This window comes from Notolepis coatsorum, assembly GCF_963971535.1.
Source record: "Notolepis coatsorum genome assembly, chromosome: 7".
In the NCBI taxonomy this organism is placed as follows: domain Eukaryota; kingdom Metazoa; phylum Chordata; class Actinopteri; order Aulopiformes; family Paralepididae; genus Notolepis; species Notolepis coatsorum.
The window spans coordinates 36,517,268-36,536,403 of NC_140171.1; the positions used below are offsets into that span (position 1 = coordinate 36,517,268).

Sequence of the window (19,136 nt, forward strand, 5' to 3'; positions counted from 1 at the left end):
TCTTTATATTATATGAACAGAGGCGTTTTCTTTATATTATATAAACTGCTGTACAAGGGAAAGCCACCAACAAGCCCCTGGAGTTTTTCGGGACTTTTCCTGCATGTACAGTCATTTATGCGTACATTGTTTTTGCCTGATTTGTCTTTGTAATTGTGCTAAAGTCAAGGAATCAAATCACATCATGTGCCATGGCCATAAAGGTAATAGACATACATAACAGTCACTGATGAAGTGGGGGAGATGGAGGTCGGGAGGACAGACCGATCGCAGTAAATAACCTTTGCTTCACAGTAGGGCTGTCTTATTAAATACTTCGAAGCTTCGTTCGATGGCACAAGCTTCGAACATTAAAAAAAAAATCGAAGTTTAAAAAACTCTGAGCAGACAGAAGGCTGGTAGGACTCACTGTGAGGGAGTTCGGTCCTGGTGAAGCAGCCGTTTCCGCTCAGGTGGCTGTGAACCCATGATGGACTGGACCGAGACAAAGCGCTCATAGCCGTCCAGCATGCGCCGGATCCTCTCTACTGGCACGGCATGCTTGGTTCTTCTACACATGCGGACACAAAAACACACGCACACATAATACCGGGATAAAAACAAACCATATTCTACTGTACATTTCAAAAACGATCTCCGTCCCATTGCAAGCCACTAACTCCCCTACCTCTGGAGATCTCTGGGTTTGCTCTTCCACCACGTGTCAGGCTCTCTGAACAACACCTTGTACTTGTGCTTCACAGCCTAGAGGACACAGTGTTACATGATAAGATGCTTTAAAAAATAAACAAAAAAACACTGGTGCAAATGTTAGCCTAGCTACTGTACAACCACTGGTCAGTGTAGAATGCATTTGGTTACATTGCTATACAATACCCTGAACCATCCTGCCATCCATCATGGCTAAATGTTTCCATGTAATAACAATGTTGTACCATATACCACAAGTCCTATAAAGTCTTGTGACATCTTGAAGTTTAACATTTGAATTCATGTTTGCTCGAGTGTACAAATCTCCATACGCTTGTTTGGTTGAGTGTATAGAGCCATACTGGCCACACTGTGTTAGCTAAACAGAACAAACTGAATAGGACTATTTACAATTTAAAGGGGAACACTTTTCAAATTCTAATGATATTTCCACAACTCAAGGCAGTTCAATCAGAAACCGGGGAAGAAAGAATGAAACTTGTGATGTCATCAAGTATCAAGTCTGGAGCCACTCCATTGACAATGAATGGGAGACTGATTTAGTGGATTTTGTTTTTTTTTATATCCAAATGAGCTTTATTCTATAGTAGTGTTCTCAGTTCTGAAAGAGAAAATGTACCTATGAACTAAGAATGTTCTCTCATTGTCATCTATGAACTCTTTCCAAATTAATTGTCTATGGAGCAACTTCAGGCTTTATACTTTATGACATCAAAGGTTTTAGCACTCTTAGATTTTGGAGTTAGGAGAGAGTTGTTCATTTTCACTAATATTTTTGTAGAGCACATAGTGAGCTTACCATGTGTGATGCTGGTTAGCTGACTCACCTGAGCTGCATAAGGTTTCATCTCCCAGCCCTGCATGTTGGTGTTGTCGATTATGATTGGATTAGTGCCACTCTCAAAAGCCTCCTTGGCTAAGAAAGAGGGAGAGAGATTGGGGGGGAAAGAGAGATTGACATCATTCTCTGATCAAAGAAAATGTACTGAACTTGTATTGAAGAAAATGTTTTTTTCCTTTTGAATGCATCTGCAGAGTCATGACAAATGTTGTCACAATACCAGAATGTTTACTTCGACACGATACCAAGAGATACCATGATTCTCAATACCAGAATTGTGCCACAACAATAAAGACATGTTCATTATAATATATACATGATATATTTACAGCATATATACATATACATATCTGTCTGAATATACCTGCATATAATCCTCCTATATACCTACTTATACACCTGCATATAATGTATGATAGCACAAGAATGCTGTATATACTGTATATATATTATGCAACCATATATATTATTAATATATATACAGTATATACAGCATTCTTATACATGCTATCATACAGAGTACTATCCACCTGTCTGTACATACCGGCACATAATTATTTTGCATATCTGTAGATATACTATCTATATCTGTACATATCCCTTACCTACTCTAACTAGTTATACTGCTGACCAGTATGACTATGACCATAGTGTCTTTATATTTGCATCACTGTACATTAATATTACAACTCTGTACATACTCACATCTACTCAGTAGTACTTATTTATATATTGTATACCCAGTTTAATCACCTGTACATTGTATATTACTATTGCACTTTACTGTTACATTTGCACTCTGGTTGAATGCCAAACTTTTTTGTTGTACTGTACTTGTGCTGTATAATGACAACACATTTGTATCTAATCTTATAACAGAAGAAATCAGAAGAAAAGCAACAATCGTAACACTCTCAAAACATGTGTGTTCACCTCTACTGTGGTTCCATTCGTGGGCTTCTCCGATAGCAGATTTGTCAAAGCGATATTCTCCATGGCGACTGAAGTAGTCGTCAGTGCTCAACACCACCCCACCTGGGTTATGCTCCAGCATAGCCCTACACACACACACACACACACACACACACACACACACAACACACAACTGGTTCTTAACTGTAACTTGATAATAGTATACTACTGAAGAGTACACACCATCCTATGCCAGCATCTATACCTGGCTAAAGTGGACTTGCCGGATCCTGGAGGGCCTCGCAGAAGCACCAAGACCCTTCCTTCCAAACGGAGCCTACTGTGGACTGGGCCCCGGGTGGCAGGAGGCACAGCCCAAGACTTAGGAATAGTAGCAAATGGTTTGAGAGGCGCCTGACTGACAGGTCTGTGGGCCAGCCAGGTAGAGGCGGGCCTGGCTTGAGTGTTCCAGGAGGAGGGGTTTAATGCCACAGGGGTGATGAAGGCCGGCACCTGGCTTCCATGGACACGGGGACAGAATGCTGGAGCATCAGTGTTCCATGTCAGGTTGCTAGGTGGCTCCTGACTTGTGGTGCTCACCTTTGACCTTGCCCCTCCTACTATCCTACTTGATGCTGTGACCCAAGCCTCCTCTGTGGGGGTGGATGATTGGCTTTGCTTTTTATAAAGCTGGAAGGCAGAGGGGCGGCCGGAGGCTCCCAGGTCCAGAGGAGGGTTGGATATGGTTGCAGGTGTTTCTGAGGTCAGGTGACTGAAGTCCATTACAGTGTGTTGCGTCTTTAATTCCTCCTCTCCCCAGAAGCTGAGTTGGTCAAGCGAGGAAAGAGCTTCAGATGTCCGCCCCACCAAGGCCAGTCCTGGGCGTAGCTGTCCCTCACAGGCCTGTGTCACTCCGGGCTCCAAGCTGGACTGGAGCAGCTCAGGGAGGGCTTGCTGCAGGATTGGGGGTGGAGGGAGGGAGGACAGGGGGGCAGCAGCTGAGAGATACAGACCACTACCTCGCTCTTCTTTAACTTGTGACTGCCGAGTGGTCAGTGTCTCTAGCTCTTGGTCAATCAGCTGGTCAAACTCCTCTGACAGAGGGGGGGTAGGGTTAGGGGAGGAGGAGAGTACTAGAGGTTCATGATACTGGGGGTTGAGCAGGACTGCAGCGGTGAGCTCAAAGCCAGACACACGGGGAGGGAGGGGGGCTGCACCTTCAGCAGCCACCGAGAGCTCCAGCAGAGAGTCCATTGCATTTTCAACTAGATGAGGAACAGAGAGACATAGAAAGAGAGGGAGGGAGAGGGAGATTAACTATATTCTGTTTGGTGGAAAATATGTACATAATGTCATAAATGCATCTACAGTACTGCACTGAAGAGTCAGTTCAGGGTCAAAATACTTTCACATGCACTAAGTCCACATTGTGTAATACGTGACACTGAAATAGTAGCTGTTGCCTGGTAGTAGCTGCTGCCTGCAGCATGGTGTGTTGAGGAGTACTTATTGTTTAACTCGTGCCCTTCAATGTTATGTTCTGGGGGGGGGGGGGAGTGTCAGGTCAAATGTTATATGAAACAACGACCACAATTGCGGTGCAACTGTTTATGAGTAAGTTTCTACATGTATCAATAAGATAGGCCATTGATCATCATGGTGGGACCTGTCAGTTGCAGCACCCAAGCAAATCCAGTGCCAAAAAGTTAAATAAACCCCACCCTCTCTCCAATCGCACCCAATCTGGTAACTTATCAAAAGTATCTGCCAACAAACTAGCTAGCTGGTTAGCTAGTATTCACAATCCGAAAATTGGCTAGCAGCAAGCCGAGACGAGCGGCCCCCCCGGATTCCAATGTTTTCGCTCATCGCTGGCGGGTTAACGTTACCTTTAAAATCGCATTCGGAAAGCACTATGTAAATGACCTCGGGGTCCAAATGCGAGAACATCTCCTCCATGCTTCGGAAGACCGTCTCCTTCTCAGAATCTGGTAAAGTCTGGGGCAAGGTCCTGGAGGTAAAGTGACTCGCCATGGTGCCGACACTTCCCTGGGGTCGGTAACCCGTGGAGACGTTAATAACGTTATTATTAGCCGTCTCGTTTGACAGCCCCGGTCCTCCTCTCGCTGGACTCAGTCCGTTTTTCTTTTTCCGTGGCATCGTGTCGTGGTGTGCCCGACGCCTAGCCTTGTTGTTGCTTTCATCAGCAGACGCGCAGTTTGTGAAGCTAGCCAGAAAGCTAAAAACAACTTGCGGTCTGCCTGTCTGACACTAGTAGGACAGCGAAAGCAAAACAGGGTACATGAATGTACTTAACTAACAGCACTCCAAGCGGTAGAACAGCTCAGACGTTCAATAGGGTATATCTGCAGAGCCGCAAGCCCAACGTCTGGGCGGGGCTTCGGGGCTTGTACTCGGGTTTACTGTGCGTGGGCGGGGCGTCGGTGTCCGTACCTTGTCTCTGCAGATATACCCTACTCCAGACGTTACGCCCTTTAAGGTTCCGGAAGTGTTTTCTCTACACAAGAACGTTCTGCTTTTGGTTCTCCTCTCAGACAGTTCTAGTTTCAAGTTTTGTTTTATTTGTCACATATAATGTACATTACAGTGAACTGCTTGGTTCTGTATGAGCCCCTGAGATTGTGCTCCATACAGTAAAAATAATAAAGAACACTGAACACTAACAGCCTAAGACCCAAACTGGCTGAAATAAGACAATATTGTTTATTAAGGCAAACATACTATGTTTCTCTGAAACAAAACTTGACGAATCAGTGAAAGATCCAGAGATAGAAATAGAAAACTACTCAATAGTCAGAAATGATAGGAACCGAACAAGTATGGAGGTGGTGTCTGCGTGTATATACATAAAGATACCAAATTCATTAACCGTAGGCCTACTGACCTGAATCATGAGGCAATTGAAACTGTATGGGTTGAAATTTTGTTCGGAAGGGCTAAATCTGTACTAGTCGGCACAATCTATAGACCGCCAGAACAGTGGCTTTTATGATACACTTGATTATGGGTGTTTAGCTGGGGTTGAAGATGTAGAAAACATTCGTATTGGGGACTGGAACACGGATATGCTATGTAAAGAAGCACCCATCTTCAAGGCATTCAGTAGGTTGTGATCTGCACAGTTTCAGCCAGCTAATCACCTAACCCACAAGAGTGTGTGATTCAACACAAACTACAATTGATCTCATTCTGACCTCTGACAAATCCAGGATCTCCAACAAAGGGGTGATAGCATGCAGGTTGAGCGATCATTATATGATATTCTGTACCCGCAAAAAGCTAAAACAAAAGGCCGGCTGTCACAAAACAGTCACATCTAGGGACCTCAAAACCTACTCTAGCGAGGCCTAACTGGAGAGCCTGGACTTGTCAGATGAGCTCAGTGGTACACTAGTTGAGAAGAAACATGGCTTGGATTTAAAACCAGATTCAAAACATTACAACATGGCCCCCCTAAGAACCACCAGGGTTAAAAAACACGCTGAGACATGGATGCACTCAGAAATACTGACCGCTATGAAAAACACAAAAAAAATTCTGAACTTCATAAAAGTTAGTCAAAGCTTGCCAAACGCTCAGACAGTGATCTCCAAGCCCACGTGGTTGAACTAAAATTACAAAGAAACAGACTAAGAAACGATGTAAACACCATGATCAAATCCGCAAAAGAAAATGTCATCAATGACAAAACTGAGGAAAACAAAAACAAACCCTGTGAACTTTGGAAATTACTCAACAACCAACTAGGCTGCAGCAAAAAACGAAAAACCAGATTTACAAACATAAACATAAAGACAGAAAACACTCTCATCACAGACAAGCTGGATGTGGGCACATACTTAAACATTTTCTTTACAAACATAGCCACAACACTGGTTAATAAACTACCCTCCCACTCGGGCCATTTTGGGGCAGAACACATCCTAGCCTACTACAAAAACCTAGGGGTCCACAAAGACGACTTCAAACTTGAAATGGTAACAACAGTTGAGGTACTCAAAAAACTGAGTGCCCTCCAACCTAACAAGGCCACTGGCCATGACAATATATCCCCTCCAAATTCCTCAGAGACTCAGCAGCCGCCATCACCCTAGTCATCACACGCATAATAAACCTCTCCATAAAACAGGGACACGTCTCCAAAGACTTCAAAATTGCGAGAGTGACCCCCCTGCACAAAAAAGGCAGCAAATTTGACCCAGGCAACTACCGCCCTGTTTCTATTCTTACCTCCATCTCGAAAGTCATGGAAAAAAAAATCTACGAACTGGTCGAAAAGTACCTTGCAGAAAAAAATCTAATCTATGAATTCCAATCTGGCTTCAGAACATCCCACTCCACTGACACATGCCTTCTTCTCTATTTGAATGACCACATCAAACATGAGGTGGACGCGGACAAATACTGCGGCATGGTCATGCTGGACCTCCAAAAAGGCTTTCGACACTGTCAATCACTCCATTCTGATTGACAAGCTAAAAGCAATTGGTTTTGATAGTTTATCAGTGAGCTGGAAGCAATCATACCTGGAGGGGAGAGAACAGATGGTGGAGGTAAACGGTACACTACCCCCCCCCCCCTCCCAGTGAGCTGTGGTGTTCCACAAGGAAGCATATACTGTTCCTAATTTATGCAAATAGCATGTCATCAGCTTGTGACTGCAACTTGTTCCTGTTCGCGGACGACTCAGCCCTGCTGGTCTCTGACAGGAACAAGCTCTGCAGGTTGAAAAAGCCCTCAGCTCTGAACTCTGCAGAATCTGCACCTGGCTCGCTGATAACAAACTATTACACCTGGGTAAAACAGAGTCCATTCTCTTCGGTTCAAATAACAAACTCAGCAAGGCCGACGGCTTCTCTGTTACAGTGGGTGACAATATTGTCACAGGGAAAGATGAAATTACATACCTGGGTTCCATCCTAGAGACCTAGAGGCAAATCTTTCCTGTGACAAAATGGCAACCAATGTAATAAAAAAAAGTCAACCAACGAACAAGATTCTTGTACCGGATCTCGTCTCTGGTAAACAAGAATACCCTGAAGACTCTAACAGGAGCACTCATTCAAGGGTACTACGACTATGCTTGCACCTCATGGTACCAAAGCACCTCAAAGGCACTAAAAACAAGATTACAAACATCACAAAACAAACTGGTCAGACTACTGCTTGTATTGACCTTACTCCTAAAACCCACCTCACCCCTGCCCATTTTGACAACCTAGGATGGCTTAGAGTAGACAACAGAGTACAGCAACTTGCAATGGGCCTGGTCTACAAGATGCACTACACTACTAAGGTACCCATGTACATGTCGAAATACTTCCCAAAGGTCAGTGAATACCATGACCACAACACCAGAGGGAGTTCCACAAATCATGTTCAACCCAGATTCGGCTCAAACAAGGGACTAAACACGTTTTGCAATTATGCCACATCAATGTGGAACGCCCTACCCAAAGCTGTAAAGGAATGTGAATCACTACCCACTTTCAAAAACACTCTCAAAAAACACCTAAGGGAGACTGCAACTCGAAACTGGCCCCTGTAAATGTCCGAACACAACCCCCGCCAATGTACAGTAAATTACCAAGTATGGTCTTGTCAATAATCCAATGTACAGTGTTGTTTGTACAGTTGTACAGTGTCCCCCACCCACCCCTCCTACCCACCCACCCCCCCCCCCCCACCCAACCACCTCCAATGTACAGTCCCCACCCACCCCTCCTACCCAACCCCCCCCCCCCACTCCCACCCAACCCCCCCCCCCCCCCACTCCTACCCCCCCCCCCCCCCCCCCCCCCCCCCCAACCACCTCCAATGTACAGTCCCACCCCCACCTACCCAATCCAATGTACAGTTTCTACGCCTAATGTATATACTCTTTTCTTTCTGGACTCTTTTTGTATCACAAATACAGTACTGTAATTGCAAATCTGGTATGTCATAAATGTATAGATGTAGCAGTACTGTCTATCTGTATGTCATGTATGTCATATATGTTACGATGAATTGGAAATGGGGGACCCTGGTGGAAACAAGACGAAAGTCTTTCTCTGGTCTGCATCCCCTTAACAATTGTATGTATTGAGCTGTACTGCACTGTACCCATTCTGCAATCTGTTAATAAAGTTTTCATTCATTCATTCATTCATTCATTCAAGGTAAGGAGTCTATGTTACCAGTCTTGGGGTAATCGGAGCTGTTTTCACTGAGATAACGGCGTGTCCCCTATGTGCCATGTGTGTGTGTGTGTGTGATCTTGCGGGAACGAGAGAATCGATTTTTCAGCTCGCGTCTATAGCGTGCATACGTACACATATACTATCGATAATCTAGCGTTTATTTGAAAACTATTCATAAATAGGCCGACAAATGACAATGTGTATTCGAGAATATTCCAATAAATGGCGTTTATGAGGGAATCTTTCTATCTTCCCGGAAATTTTCGAGAGAACAATAGCTTTTCGAAATGCTATAAAAAGGATATGAACCGATTAAAAAACAATCCGTTTCGACAATGTTGACTGCAAACGAGTCATTGATAAGCGACGGGCAGATTAGACACATAGCCATAATTTAAAACATAGATTAGGCGTTTTTAATGCTAACATTGAAGTGGATGGTGGCATTCAACGGGGTAAATCAATGTTAATCAAAGGCGCTGAAAGTGTTGATTGATTGATTGATTGAAAACTTTATTAACAGATTGCAGAATGGGTACAGTACAGTACAGCTCAATACATACAATTGTTAAGGGGATGCAGACCAGAGAAAGACTTTCGTCTTGTTTACATCAGGGTCCCCCATTTTCAATTCATCATAACATATATGACATACACGACATACAGATAGACAGTACTGCTACATCTATACATTTATGACATATCAGATTTGCAAATACAGTACTGTTTGTGATACCAAAAGAGTCCAGAAAAGAGAGTATATACATTTGACGTAGAAACTGTACATTGGAGGGTAGGTGGGGGTGGGGGGGGGGGGACTGTACGGAGGTGGTTGGGTGGGTGGGGTGGGACACTGTACAACTGTACAAGCAAAACTGTACACTGTAAAATGTTTTGACGTATACTATGGTAGTATGTGTCTTGTGGCTCATCGCAGACCTAGTTATATGTACACGACTACTTAAAACCACTGTGCACTGGACATGTTCCACCCACACCGAGGCACTGACTGACTGGCCGAGATGCTGGTTGGCTCTCCAGTCTGATCCCGCTCCCGCCACATCCATTTTACGTTGCAGTGCCTTTGCCAGACCGAGGGGGGCGCTCTGCATCCAGTCTTCACGCAGACATAGAGAGAGCATTCGAACTGCACACAGTGGAGAGAGAGAGCTTTGTGTCGAAACTAGACACCCAACCTGTGTGTCATACTAATGAATTAAACGGCCCACTTGAGAGGTAAATACTGAACCGGATTGCGCATCAATTGCCTGGAGATTTTACTTGTAGTTTGTGTATGAAAATAGGGTCCTTTGGCATTCATTAGGATGTTCAAAATCATCCGTGTGGGGGCAAGTTCGTGGTGAGAGAGGAGCAGCTCTGGTAGCAGCCCTTTGCCTGTAAACTAGCGGCAGAGGGGAGCGATGTGTTGAAGTTGGAAAAGATAGAAACAAGTAAAACAGCTTGATTTGACTACTTCACAAAGTTGGTGTGTCTGTTTAGAAAATGCAGGAATTGACCCACGAGAAGAGCTATTTTAAACTAACGACTTTTGGGTCATTCCTTTCTGGTTCTTTGTAGCTCGGGCATTGCTTGATGTGATCTGTGTATCTGTGACTAGTTTGCGGCCTAGAGGCCAGCACTGTATGCTAACCAGTTAGCTTAGCATGCCGCTAGCTTAGCTAGCATCCCCTTGCTGCTGCCCTCCCGCAAAATTGCTAGTGATGTATGCACTGCAGTTAGCTAACAAGCTACCTATATAGCAGGGGTATGTAACGACTGGACTCAGGATTCACAAAGTATTTCCATAATGGTTGTATTATTCGCGTGGTTCTGCTGGAAAACGTAGTCGTGCCCCCACACACATTAGATTTAGTAAGACATGATGAATGTGGAGCGTATGTTTAGCTGCCTAGCATCCAAGCTAATGTGCACAATGCTGGATTTTATTTGGGTTACTGTCGAATAACTCTCTCTGGGTGGAATATCGCTATATGTACCAATGTGCCGTTGTTGTTCTCTCAGTTTGTTGCTCGGAAATTAACACTGAAAGCTTGAGAATCGTGCTTAAAATGTGGCTTTTGAGAAGTAACCGTAGAATGGTTGTGTTGAACTTTTGTTTTCTCACCTATAGAGGCCAGTAGAGGACCGTGTGGGTTATTCGACGAGTATGGAGTTCCCGCAACAGCAGAAACCGGCGGGGGACGGCAAGATCGTCTATCCGCCAGGGGTGAAGGAGATCACGGACAAGATCAGTAACGATGAGGTGGTCAAACGGTTGAAGGTAGGAGAATGGATCTCTAGCTGTCAGTCTGTCCCCGGCTCTCAAGCATCAACCCCACCATAATCTCTTCTGCCTCTCTATACATAGTTACCTCTTGAACATCATCACAGATCAATGTCCAGCCCCTGGTACGTTGCCAACACCTCCTGACTTTGTAAACATGTAAACAGACGAGGGGGGACAGGAAGCAAGGTGGATGAAGTCTGTCTGCTCTGGATTTTCTCATAGTCTCCCACAGATTCGAGGTGTTGTTATAGATACTGTCAACAACATCTCCAATCCGTGGGGCTAGCTCTTATGCTGCTTATAACATAGGTGCTTTCTGTAATGGCTATGTTATTCTTCTCACACTATGACTTTGTAAACAGAACGGAGCTGCCATATTTATGACAGTATTGTTCCTTAGTATTGGCGCACTGTCCCTCGCAATGCACATAGTAAAGTAAAAAGCAGATATCCTTTTAAGAATCTATTGGTCTCTTTTGATGCAATTTAACTGCTCATGTCACAATGTTTTGGCACCATTGATCTAGGGTACTTTTAGTTTTTTTGCAGGTGAAAAATCTCAGGCACACGAAAACGTTGTTCATTGGGATCCGTACCAATGTTAACTTTTAAGTACAAAACACTGTTTCTTTCCCAACGGGGGGGGGGGGTTCTGTTAACTACTCTATAGCAGTTGAGCTTAGACAGGCTTGAATAGTGGTGGTGTGACAGGTTCTTCTAACCAGAGCACATTATTTCTTTGCAGAAAAGCCATTGGCTGTATTGTTTCTTAATAAAATGACAGGTAGTAAATAGTAATGGCATGGATAATATTGCAGTCATTTAAGTTCCGTTGTATTTTTTTTAAGAACCCCTATTTTCATCACGGGACTCGCCCCAAATCTGAAGTTAAGAGACAAGTAAACACAGATCTACCCTGAAGCTAACATTGGTTTCATCATTCTTGAACATAACACAATGTATTTACCATTTCCTTTTTCAACTGTATGGACTCAATTATAGCAATTGCCCTCGTACAGTCTCACCACCATTGACTGTCCTGCATTCTTTTGCCAACGAGTGCTCACATCTTTCCTCACTAAATTAGCCTACATGTGGTAACGTTGTATACAGGGTCAGAACATAGGCTCACATACGTTACCTCTTTTGATAGGTGCTTAACCGGTGAAGCGAAAGGGAAAGAGAAACTGACTATAGCACAAGATTCACAACAGGGGTTGAGTAATTGTTATTGTTGACATGTGAGGGCCATGGTCGTGGCCACATGCACCATACGATAATATCGTCCTATGGCCCCAAGCCTAGTCATGCCATATTCATTCACTTGCATTTTGCCTACTCAAATACCTGCTGGCCCTTCAGCGTTTCCTCTTGTGATTATGGAATGGAGGGGAGGCAGGTCCCTTGAGAGTTAAAGGTACGAGTACCGTAGAATTATTGGTCTTGGTAAACATGCATTAAGCAGTTTCTACTACTGGGCTAAACAGTATTTTCTCATTACTCATGGAAGTATACCCGAAACATGCTAGTACAGAGCCAGAGTACTAATAGCGTAGCAACCAATATGGAGCAATGGCCCGGTGCATTATCTTTACACAGTATAGAGTTTAGGGCTGCAACGATTAGTCGACATAATCGACGACGTCGATTATAAAAAATCGTCGACGAGAAATTGTTGCGTCGATTAGTCATTAAAAAAAAAAAAAAATTATTTAGTTTTTTTTTTTTTTTTTTTTTTGTGCACTACCTATCTTTGTGAGAGTGGCTTCTCAGGGTTCCAGACAACATCATAACATGATGATCCCATAGCAAATTTTGGACATTGAAAACATTGTTCCCCTGCAGGAGATGATGATCAGACTAGACACACAATACATTACACACGCACTCCTCTCACTCACACACAGCGATCAGAGTAAGACACACACATACACACTCCTCTCACTCACACACAGCGATCAGAGTAAGACACACACACACACATACACACTCCTCTCACTCACACACAGCGATCAGAGTAAGACACACACACATTCACACTCCTCTTTCTCACACACAGCGATCAGAGTAAGACACACACATTCACACTCCTCTCACTCACACACAGCGATCAGAGTAAGACACACACGCATACACAAATTACACAGTACACACCTCTCACTCACACAGCGATCAGAGTAAGACACACACATACACACACACACGGACTCCTCTCACACACAGCAAACAAAAGTTATTTAAAGTACACTTCCACTTTAATTTGTATTATTTAATTTATTTATCTTGTTATGAGTGATTGCTGTATTGTTCTTCAAATACATTTTCATTTAAAGTGGCTTAAAGATCCAAATTCAAATGTTTCATGAGTCATTATTTTAATTTGCTATGGGATCATCATGTTATGATGTTGTTGTTTGGTCCTGACAAGAGTCTCAAAGTCTGGGGTGATGGTAGACAAGCAACTCTGAGGTCATGCTCAATGTCCAATCTGTTCCTCTGCTCTGTCTTCAGCTGGACCAGAGCTGAGAAGCCACTTTCACAAAGATAGGTAATTAAAAAAAAAAAAAAAATCTTTTTTTGTTTGTTGTTGTTTACATTGGTTTTCGATTAGTCGACTAATCGAAAAAATAATCGGCAGATTAGTCGACTACCAAATTAGTCATTAGTTGCAGCCCTAATAGAGTTACACCATTCCTTTGGGTCAAACGATTGAGATATAAATATTTTTAGCTGTGACCACCAGCTCTATAGATCACTCTTATCGATTGATTCATAAAAATGTCCCCGGCACCCTAGGAGGCTGAAATTGGGCATGGAGGTGTGTCTTCATGCCCAATTGGTTAAAAGGGGGCGTGGTGATGGGACTGGCCTATTAAAAAGGATTGTTGTGTTTCTGTATTAAAACAAACCCTACTTCCCCTCCTCTGGGTATGAAAAGGGCTTCTTGTTCTGTTGTGTTACTTGTGGCTTTTGGTATTGAATTGTATCGTTCAGGAAGTTCTCATGAAACAATACCCTATTTTAGCCTGATATTGGCAGTTTTTGAATATCTAAAAACATTGAGTTAGCCGTGGCACTGGCAAACCCCATTTGTTCCTTCTGTGTGGAAGTATTTTTAAATATATATATTTTAAAAACTTTTATTCATGAAGGAATTCTGATAAGGTTAGCTCTTTTTCAACAATGCCCTGCCCCTGCTACACATTCTGCCTCAGTACAGCCACATTACTATTGTTGACCATAAGTTGTGCTTTAAGTCACTTGCTCTGTTGGCCAGTTGTCTTCTCTGTTGTGGAATTTGATTAAAACATCCCAGCCTGATCATGTATTGGATATGTTATGAAATTAATCACACAAGTGAAGCTGCTTAAAGACACCACAAGTAGAATTTGTGAAATTATCACACAAGTGAAGCGCCATAAAGCCACCAAGTACAATTTATTAAATGATTCACGCAAGTGAAGCCCCTTTAAAGGGATATTTCACTTGAGTAGAACTTCTTAGTTTCAACAATCTTACCTATAAGTAAGCTAGCAACCACTGCTGTCCCTGTCATCCGCTGTCAACACCACCATTCCTCCCAGGTGTCAGGCTGCTCAGCAGCCTTTCATTTTGGGGACCTAGTCTAGATATCATAGTTCTGAAGCATAAACTGCTGTACCGATTTCAACAAAACAGACAATTCTGAGTCACAGGTACATGTTTGTTTTTAGCATTTCATGTGTCTACCTTTTGAGAAATAAAAGCAAATCCGGTCAAGTTGTTTACATTTATATTTTGTAATTTAGCTGACGCTTTTATCCAAAGCGACTTACAAGTTCTGTACAACAGGTCAGCAGAGGGTTACAACTCTTTCAGCTGAGTAACAATGTTCGTCAAACAGTGTTGAAACTTGAGTGCTACAGTCTTGAGTGCATAGTAGTAAAGACATAATAGTATTAGTTGGTAGTAATGTAGACAAGGAAGGTTATTTAGTGGTAAAGTGCATGATAGTAAAAGACAGTACGAAGGTTTGTATCCCCCCCCCCTTCATTTCAGATATTGATTGAAGAAGTGTGTTTTTAGTTGACTGTGGAAAATTGGTAACTTTTGGCCTGTCGTAACTGGTAGGAAGTTTGTTCCACCATTGTGAAGCAAGGACTGAGAAATAGCTTCTCTTTGATGACCCCCCCCCCCCCCCCCCCGGAGCTCGGATAAGAGTGGGTCTGAGGCGGCCAGAGGATGTAGAGCGGAGGGTGTAGTTAGACTAGTGACTATTGACCGGAGGTAGGTGGGAGCCGTTCCCTTCGCTGCACGATATGCCAGGTCAAGGACCTTGAAGCGGATTTGTGCGGCGATGGGGAGCCAGTGCCGCTATCTAAGAAGTGGGGTTACATGGGCTGACTCTGGTAGGTTGGAGATCAGATGAGCCGCTGCGTTCTGTATGATGTTTCCCCTAGGATTTTTTTCAGGGGGGGTGGTAGGCCCCCCAAAACTACTAGTGTTATCGCGGGACTCGCATGTCACGGATACGTGGTGTCAACAGTGTTGTCATAGATGCACGCAGTAAAGTTTAAATATCAACATTGTCTGGCCATCCTCAGTAAATATCAAACTTTCCAAAGACCAGAGTTGGGTCGGGCATGCACATACACACACAGAAAGGGAGAATGGCTTATATGAACTATCCAGTTCATATATCAACTATCCAGTTCGTTTTTATATAATTTAGCTAGCTCGCCAACATTACTGTGATTATAATTTTTTTCAGGGGGGGCGGGGGGTCCCGTTGGCGGGGCAATGGTAGGGGAAACACTGAGTTGGAGTGGCTTGGTGGCGGTAGACCTGATAGAGCCATATGAAATCCGTTTAATTTTTTCCAAATCACATTACATCTTTTTCCAAATTACTAATGCTTTTTACGCTCATTTTACCATCAAAATTAGTGTCTAATAAGTGGGAATGATATTTTTAATGTTCTGCAACTCAGAAATACAGTTAAATTGTACAAAATTTTTCAAATAATATTGTGACAATAAAAATACACATTTCAAGTGAAAACAATAGATACAGCTAGCTACTACTGACATTATCACAATGTAAGTAGCCTAGCTATATCTATTCTATTGTGATGAAATATAGTAATGCATAATTTAGGCACCTTTTTAGTTTATTTCGTTTATAAAGGACAGTGTGTGTACTGACAATAATTTGCATTAAACAAATAGATGGGTGCACCAGATTTAGCAAGAAGCTATCATTTCTATCTATAGTCCTATGTACTGTAACGTTACATAGCTATTTAATCACAATAGTGTCAGTCAGTGATTAGCCTCTCCCTCTAGCTGTATCTATTGTGATCACCAGGGATCATCGTTAGAGAGCTGGTGTGTTTTCCGTGTTCCTGACATGGCTTTTGGAGAGTGATCTTCGCCCGTGTTTTGCGAGTCCAGTCCACGGTATGTTGACAGAATTAGCAAAACACCTTATCGCCGGTCATATAAAAGTCATTAGGATACTGCACTGCTCTGAATTTAGGGCTTAGTGTGGAATTAATTCCGACGCTAACGTTAACACCGAAGCGGCTAGACGCTTGGACATTGCTGCGTGTTGTGTGTAACATGCTGTAGCATCCCCGGTCGTGTTTGCTTTCTCCTGAACACGGTATTTCAGTCCAGATTACGGCAAATTCTGTAATATTCCACGTTTACAGTTGATTCCATTTTTATTGGTCAATTCCGTCCGCAATTCCGTGATCGCGGATTTCATATGGCTCTAGTAGACCAGTTAGCAGTGCATTGCAGTAGTTGAGGCGAGACATGACTGTTGATTGCACAATGAATTGAGTGACTTCCTTTGTCAGGAAGGGGAGCATCCTTTTAACGTTGCTCAGGAGGAATTGGCAGGTTCTGATTGTTGCGGCGAAGTTCAGCCGGTTGTCAAGGACTACACCTAGGTTCTTGGTGGTCAGAGACGAAGCCACGGCTACATTCTCCACTGTGATGGAAAGGTCGTCAGTGGGGAGGATTTGGCTGGCGGGTGAAGTAACTCTGTTAATTTGTGGGAAGTATGTCTTGGTATAGTGGGCAGGTTGTTAAGAAGTGGAGCTCGTTTTCCACCTCATCTTGTGTGCAGTGGGTCTGTCTTCGCTTGGGAGCCAGGGCCCTCATTCATCAACGTGACGTAGAAGATGTTCTATTTCCACACGTAAGCACATAATTTAGAATGCGTGCACGCACAAAAGAAACAGGATTTACCACACGTGCATACGCAGGTTCTACGCACACCTGTCATGATAAATATCACCATGGCCCTGCGCCGAGGCTCATGCACACTTTCACGTATTTGCATACCAAAACCGCCCCGATTAACCATATACGGTAATGGACACCCCCATGAAATGTGGAAGAATGGACTAAACCGAGGGAAGCGTGTTATGAGACAGGCTGACAGACGTGTACACGTACGGTGATGTCGGATATGATATCTATTAACCATTGCTGCCTGGGCAGAGCAAACACTAATAAAGACCGTGCTGGAATATGACTGCCTTTTTCCGTTTTGTTTGATTAATACCCAGGGATTAAAGTTCTCCTCAATTCTATTCCAAATCGCGACGGGTTTTCCCTAAATTTTCTACCTGCTGCATATGATTTCTAGAGGCATACAATCTATTTTGATGTAAATAAAAAGTATCCGTTTTATTTAATGAATTGAAAACATTCAGCATCGCCTTCCTCCCGGCATGCAGCAACAACATGTATCAGGCAAATGCGCATCGCAACATTGACTGAGTGGAATCCCTTTCTATTTACATAACTGCATTTGTGATGGGGCTTAGACAGCTACAGTAACAGTCTATTGCTCGATCCATCTCCAATATCACGATGGACCGTGCCGGTGGCAAAGACCCGAGGGTGGAGAGGACTTGAATGAATTCCATCATCATATTTATATGTTGTGTCTGTCCACTATGTTTGTTACTTTGTTATTCCCCCCCCCCTATCTATGTAAAGCGACCTATAAAAAATGCGCTATATAAAATGAAGCTATTGTTATTGTTATTGTTATTGTTATTATTATTATTATTATCACATCTGTGCGGGAGCTCACAAATAGACTGTTAGTCTCAGTGAAGTTTCAACGGAGGTCATCTATTCTAACCAACAAATTGAAGTAGAAAGCATTTCGTGACCAATCTTATTTGGAAACATGACACACAAAATAATTCGCTTTTTATTTGAAACAACATTTAATCGCGTTTGGAGGTTGGTGTTTTGCGTCTGCCCCCCCCCGTGCCAAACAAGCAGGCCAACCTCTTGTTCGCGTGTGAGCCCGTTATAATTACACTACTGTCGCTATTTTACAATGAACTATAATGAATTACGGGTCATACAGAAGTTGAACACTAATGCACGGAAGCTTATTTCCGCGTTGAAACTAATGCAGAACTGAGGAGCGCTTATGCCGTAGTAACGATGTTCTACCACTGGGCGTCAGCTACGCATGCTCCGAGCTGTGCGTAAATCAGGGTTTCCGTTAGATTTTTTTTTTGCAGGTCTGAGTGTCCGGTAGATTTCAATCTACCGGACAAATGGGATAAATTCCGGTCAGAGTTTATTGAGCTTAAAAACAATTGATATGCCTATATAAAGAATGACATCATCAAGGCATTTATAATATTTTAACTTAAAACTAGGCTACTTTTGCGTATATACAGTCATTAATATATTCCAAATAAAATAAGTCCCTCGAGACTTCGTGCTGCTGCCGACTTGAGGTGTCGGTGGGCAGTCTGCCCGACCTTAATAAACAGCAGTCTGTTATAATCACATTTTTATGAGCTAACGAATTCCGTTATATTGGACATTTGTATTAATTATATCAAGCGAAGAACTGAGAAATTTGGCAGAGAGAGACGGCAACATTATCATGGGTTTGCGTGATGTATATCTCCACCTCCCAACGAGGTGGTGCTGGTCATAATGTCCTGTGAAAATAATTCCCTCTAAACACAATTTGATTATTTGAATTGTATTAAAATAGGCTACAATTAAATAGCCTATGCGATGAACGAAACAATCATTTGTTTCATCGTTGCTTCACCAAGCAGCCGGTCTAATAATGACATCCTGTTGTCAGCGCGAGCTGGCTGCTGATATATTTACGTGAAGCATGAAGCAGCAGTGTTTTTAGGTCCGGT

The 19,136-nt window shown here is 43.0% G+C and overlaps 2 protein-coding genes across 3 annotated transcripts in view; one reads left to right on the forward strand and one right to left on the reverse strand.

Annotated features, from left to right (window-relative positions):
- n4bp2 (NEDD4 binding protein 2) overlaps positions 1 to 4,694 on the reverse strand; it is a 32,587-nt gene extending 27,893 nt beyond the window's left edge. For both annotated transcript variants that reach the window (XM_084319061.1, XM_084319060.1), the window contains exons 1-6: positions 4,354 to 4,694; positions 2,730 to 3,729; positions 2,486 to 2,610; positions 1,539 to 1,627; positions 668 to 744; positions 410 to 550 (exon numbers count right to left, since the gene is read on the reverse strand). In XM_084319061.1, coding sequence (XP_084175187.1) covers positions 410 to 550; positions 668 to 744; positions 1,539 to 1,627; positions 2,486 to 2,610; positions 2,730 to 3,729; positions 4,354 to 4,624 — 1,703 coding nt within the window. In that variant the 5' untranslated portion in view covers positions 4,625 to 4,694. The remainder of the gene's footprint in view (positions 1 to 409; positions 551 to 667; positions 745 to 1,538; positions 1,628 to 2,485; positions 2,611 to 2,729; positions 3,730 to 4,353) is intronic.
- Positions 4,695 to 9,789: 5,095 nt separating this feature from the next.
- The window catches only part of pds5a (PDS5 cohesin associated factor A), a 131,235-nt gene continuing 121,888 nt past the window's right edge, over positions 9,790 to 19,136 (forward strand). The window contains exons 1-2 of the mRNA XM_084319029.1: positions 9,790 to 9,903; positions 10,799 to 10,948. Of these exons, the coding sequence (XP_084175155.1) occupies positions 10,835 to 10,948 (114 nt within the window). The 5' untranslated portion in view covers positions 9,790 to 9,903; positions 10,799 to 10,834. The remainder of the gene's footprint in view (positions 9,904 to 10,798; positions 10,949 to 19,136) is intronic.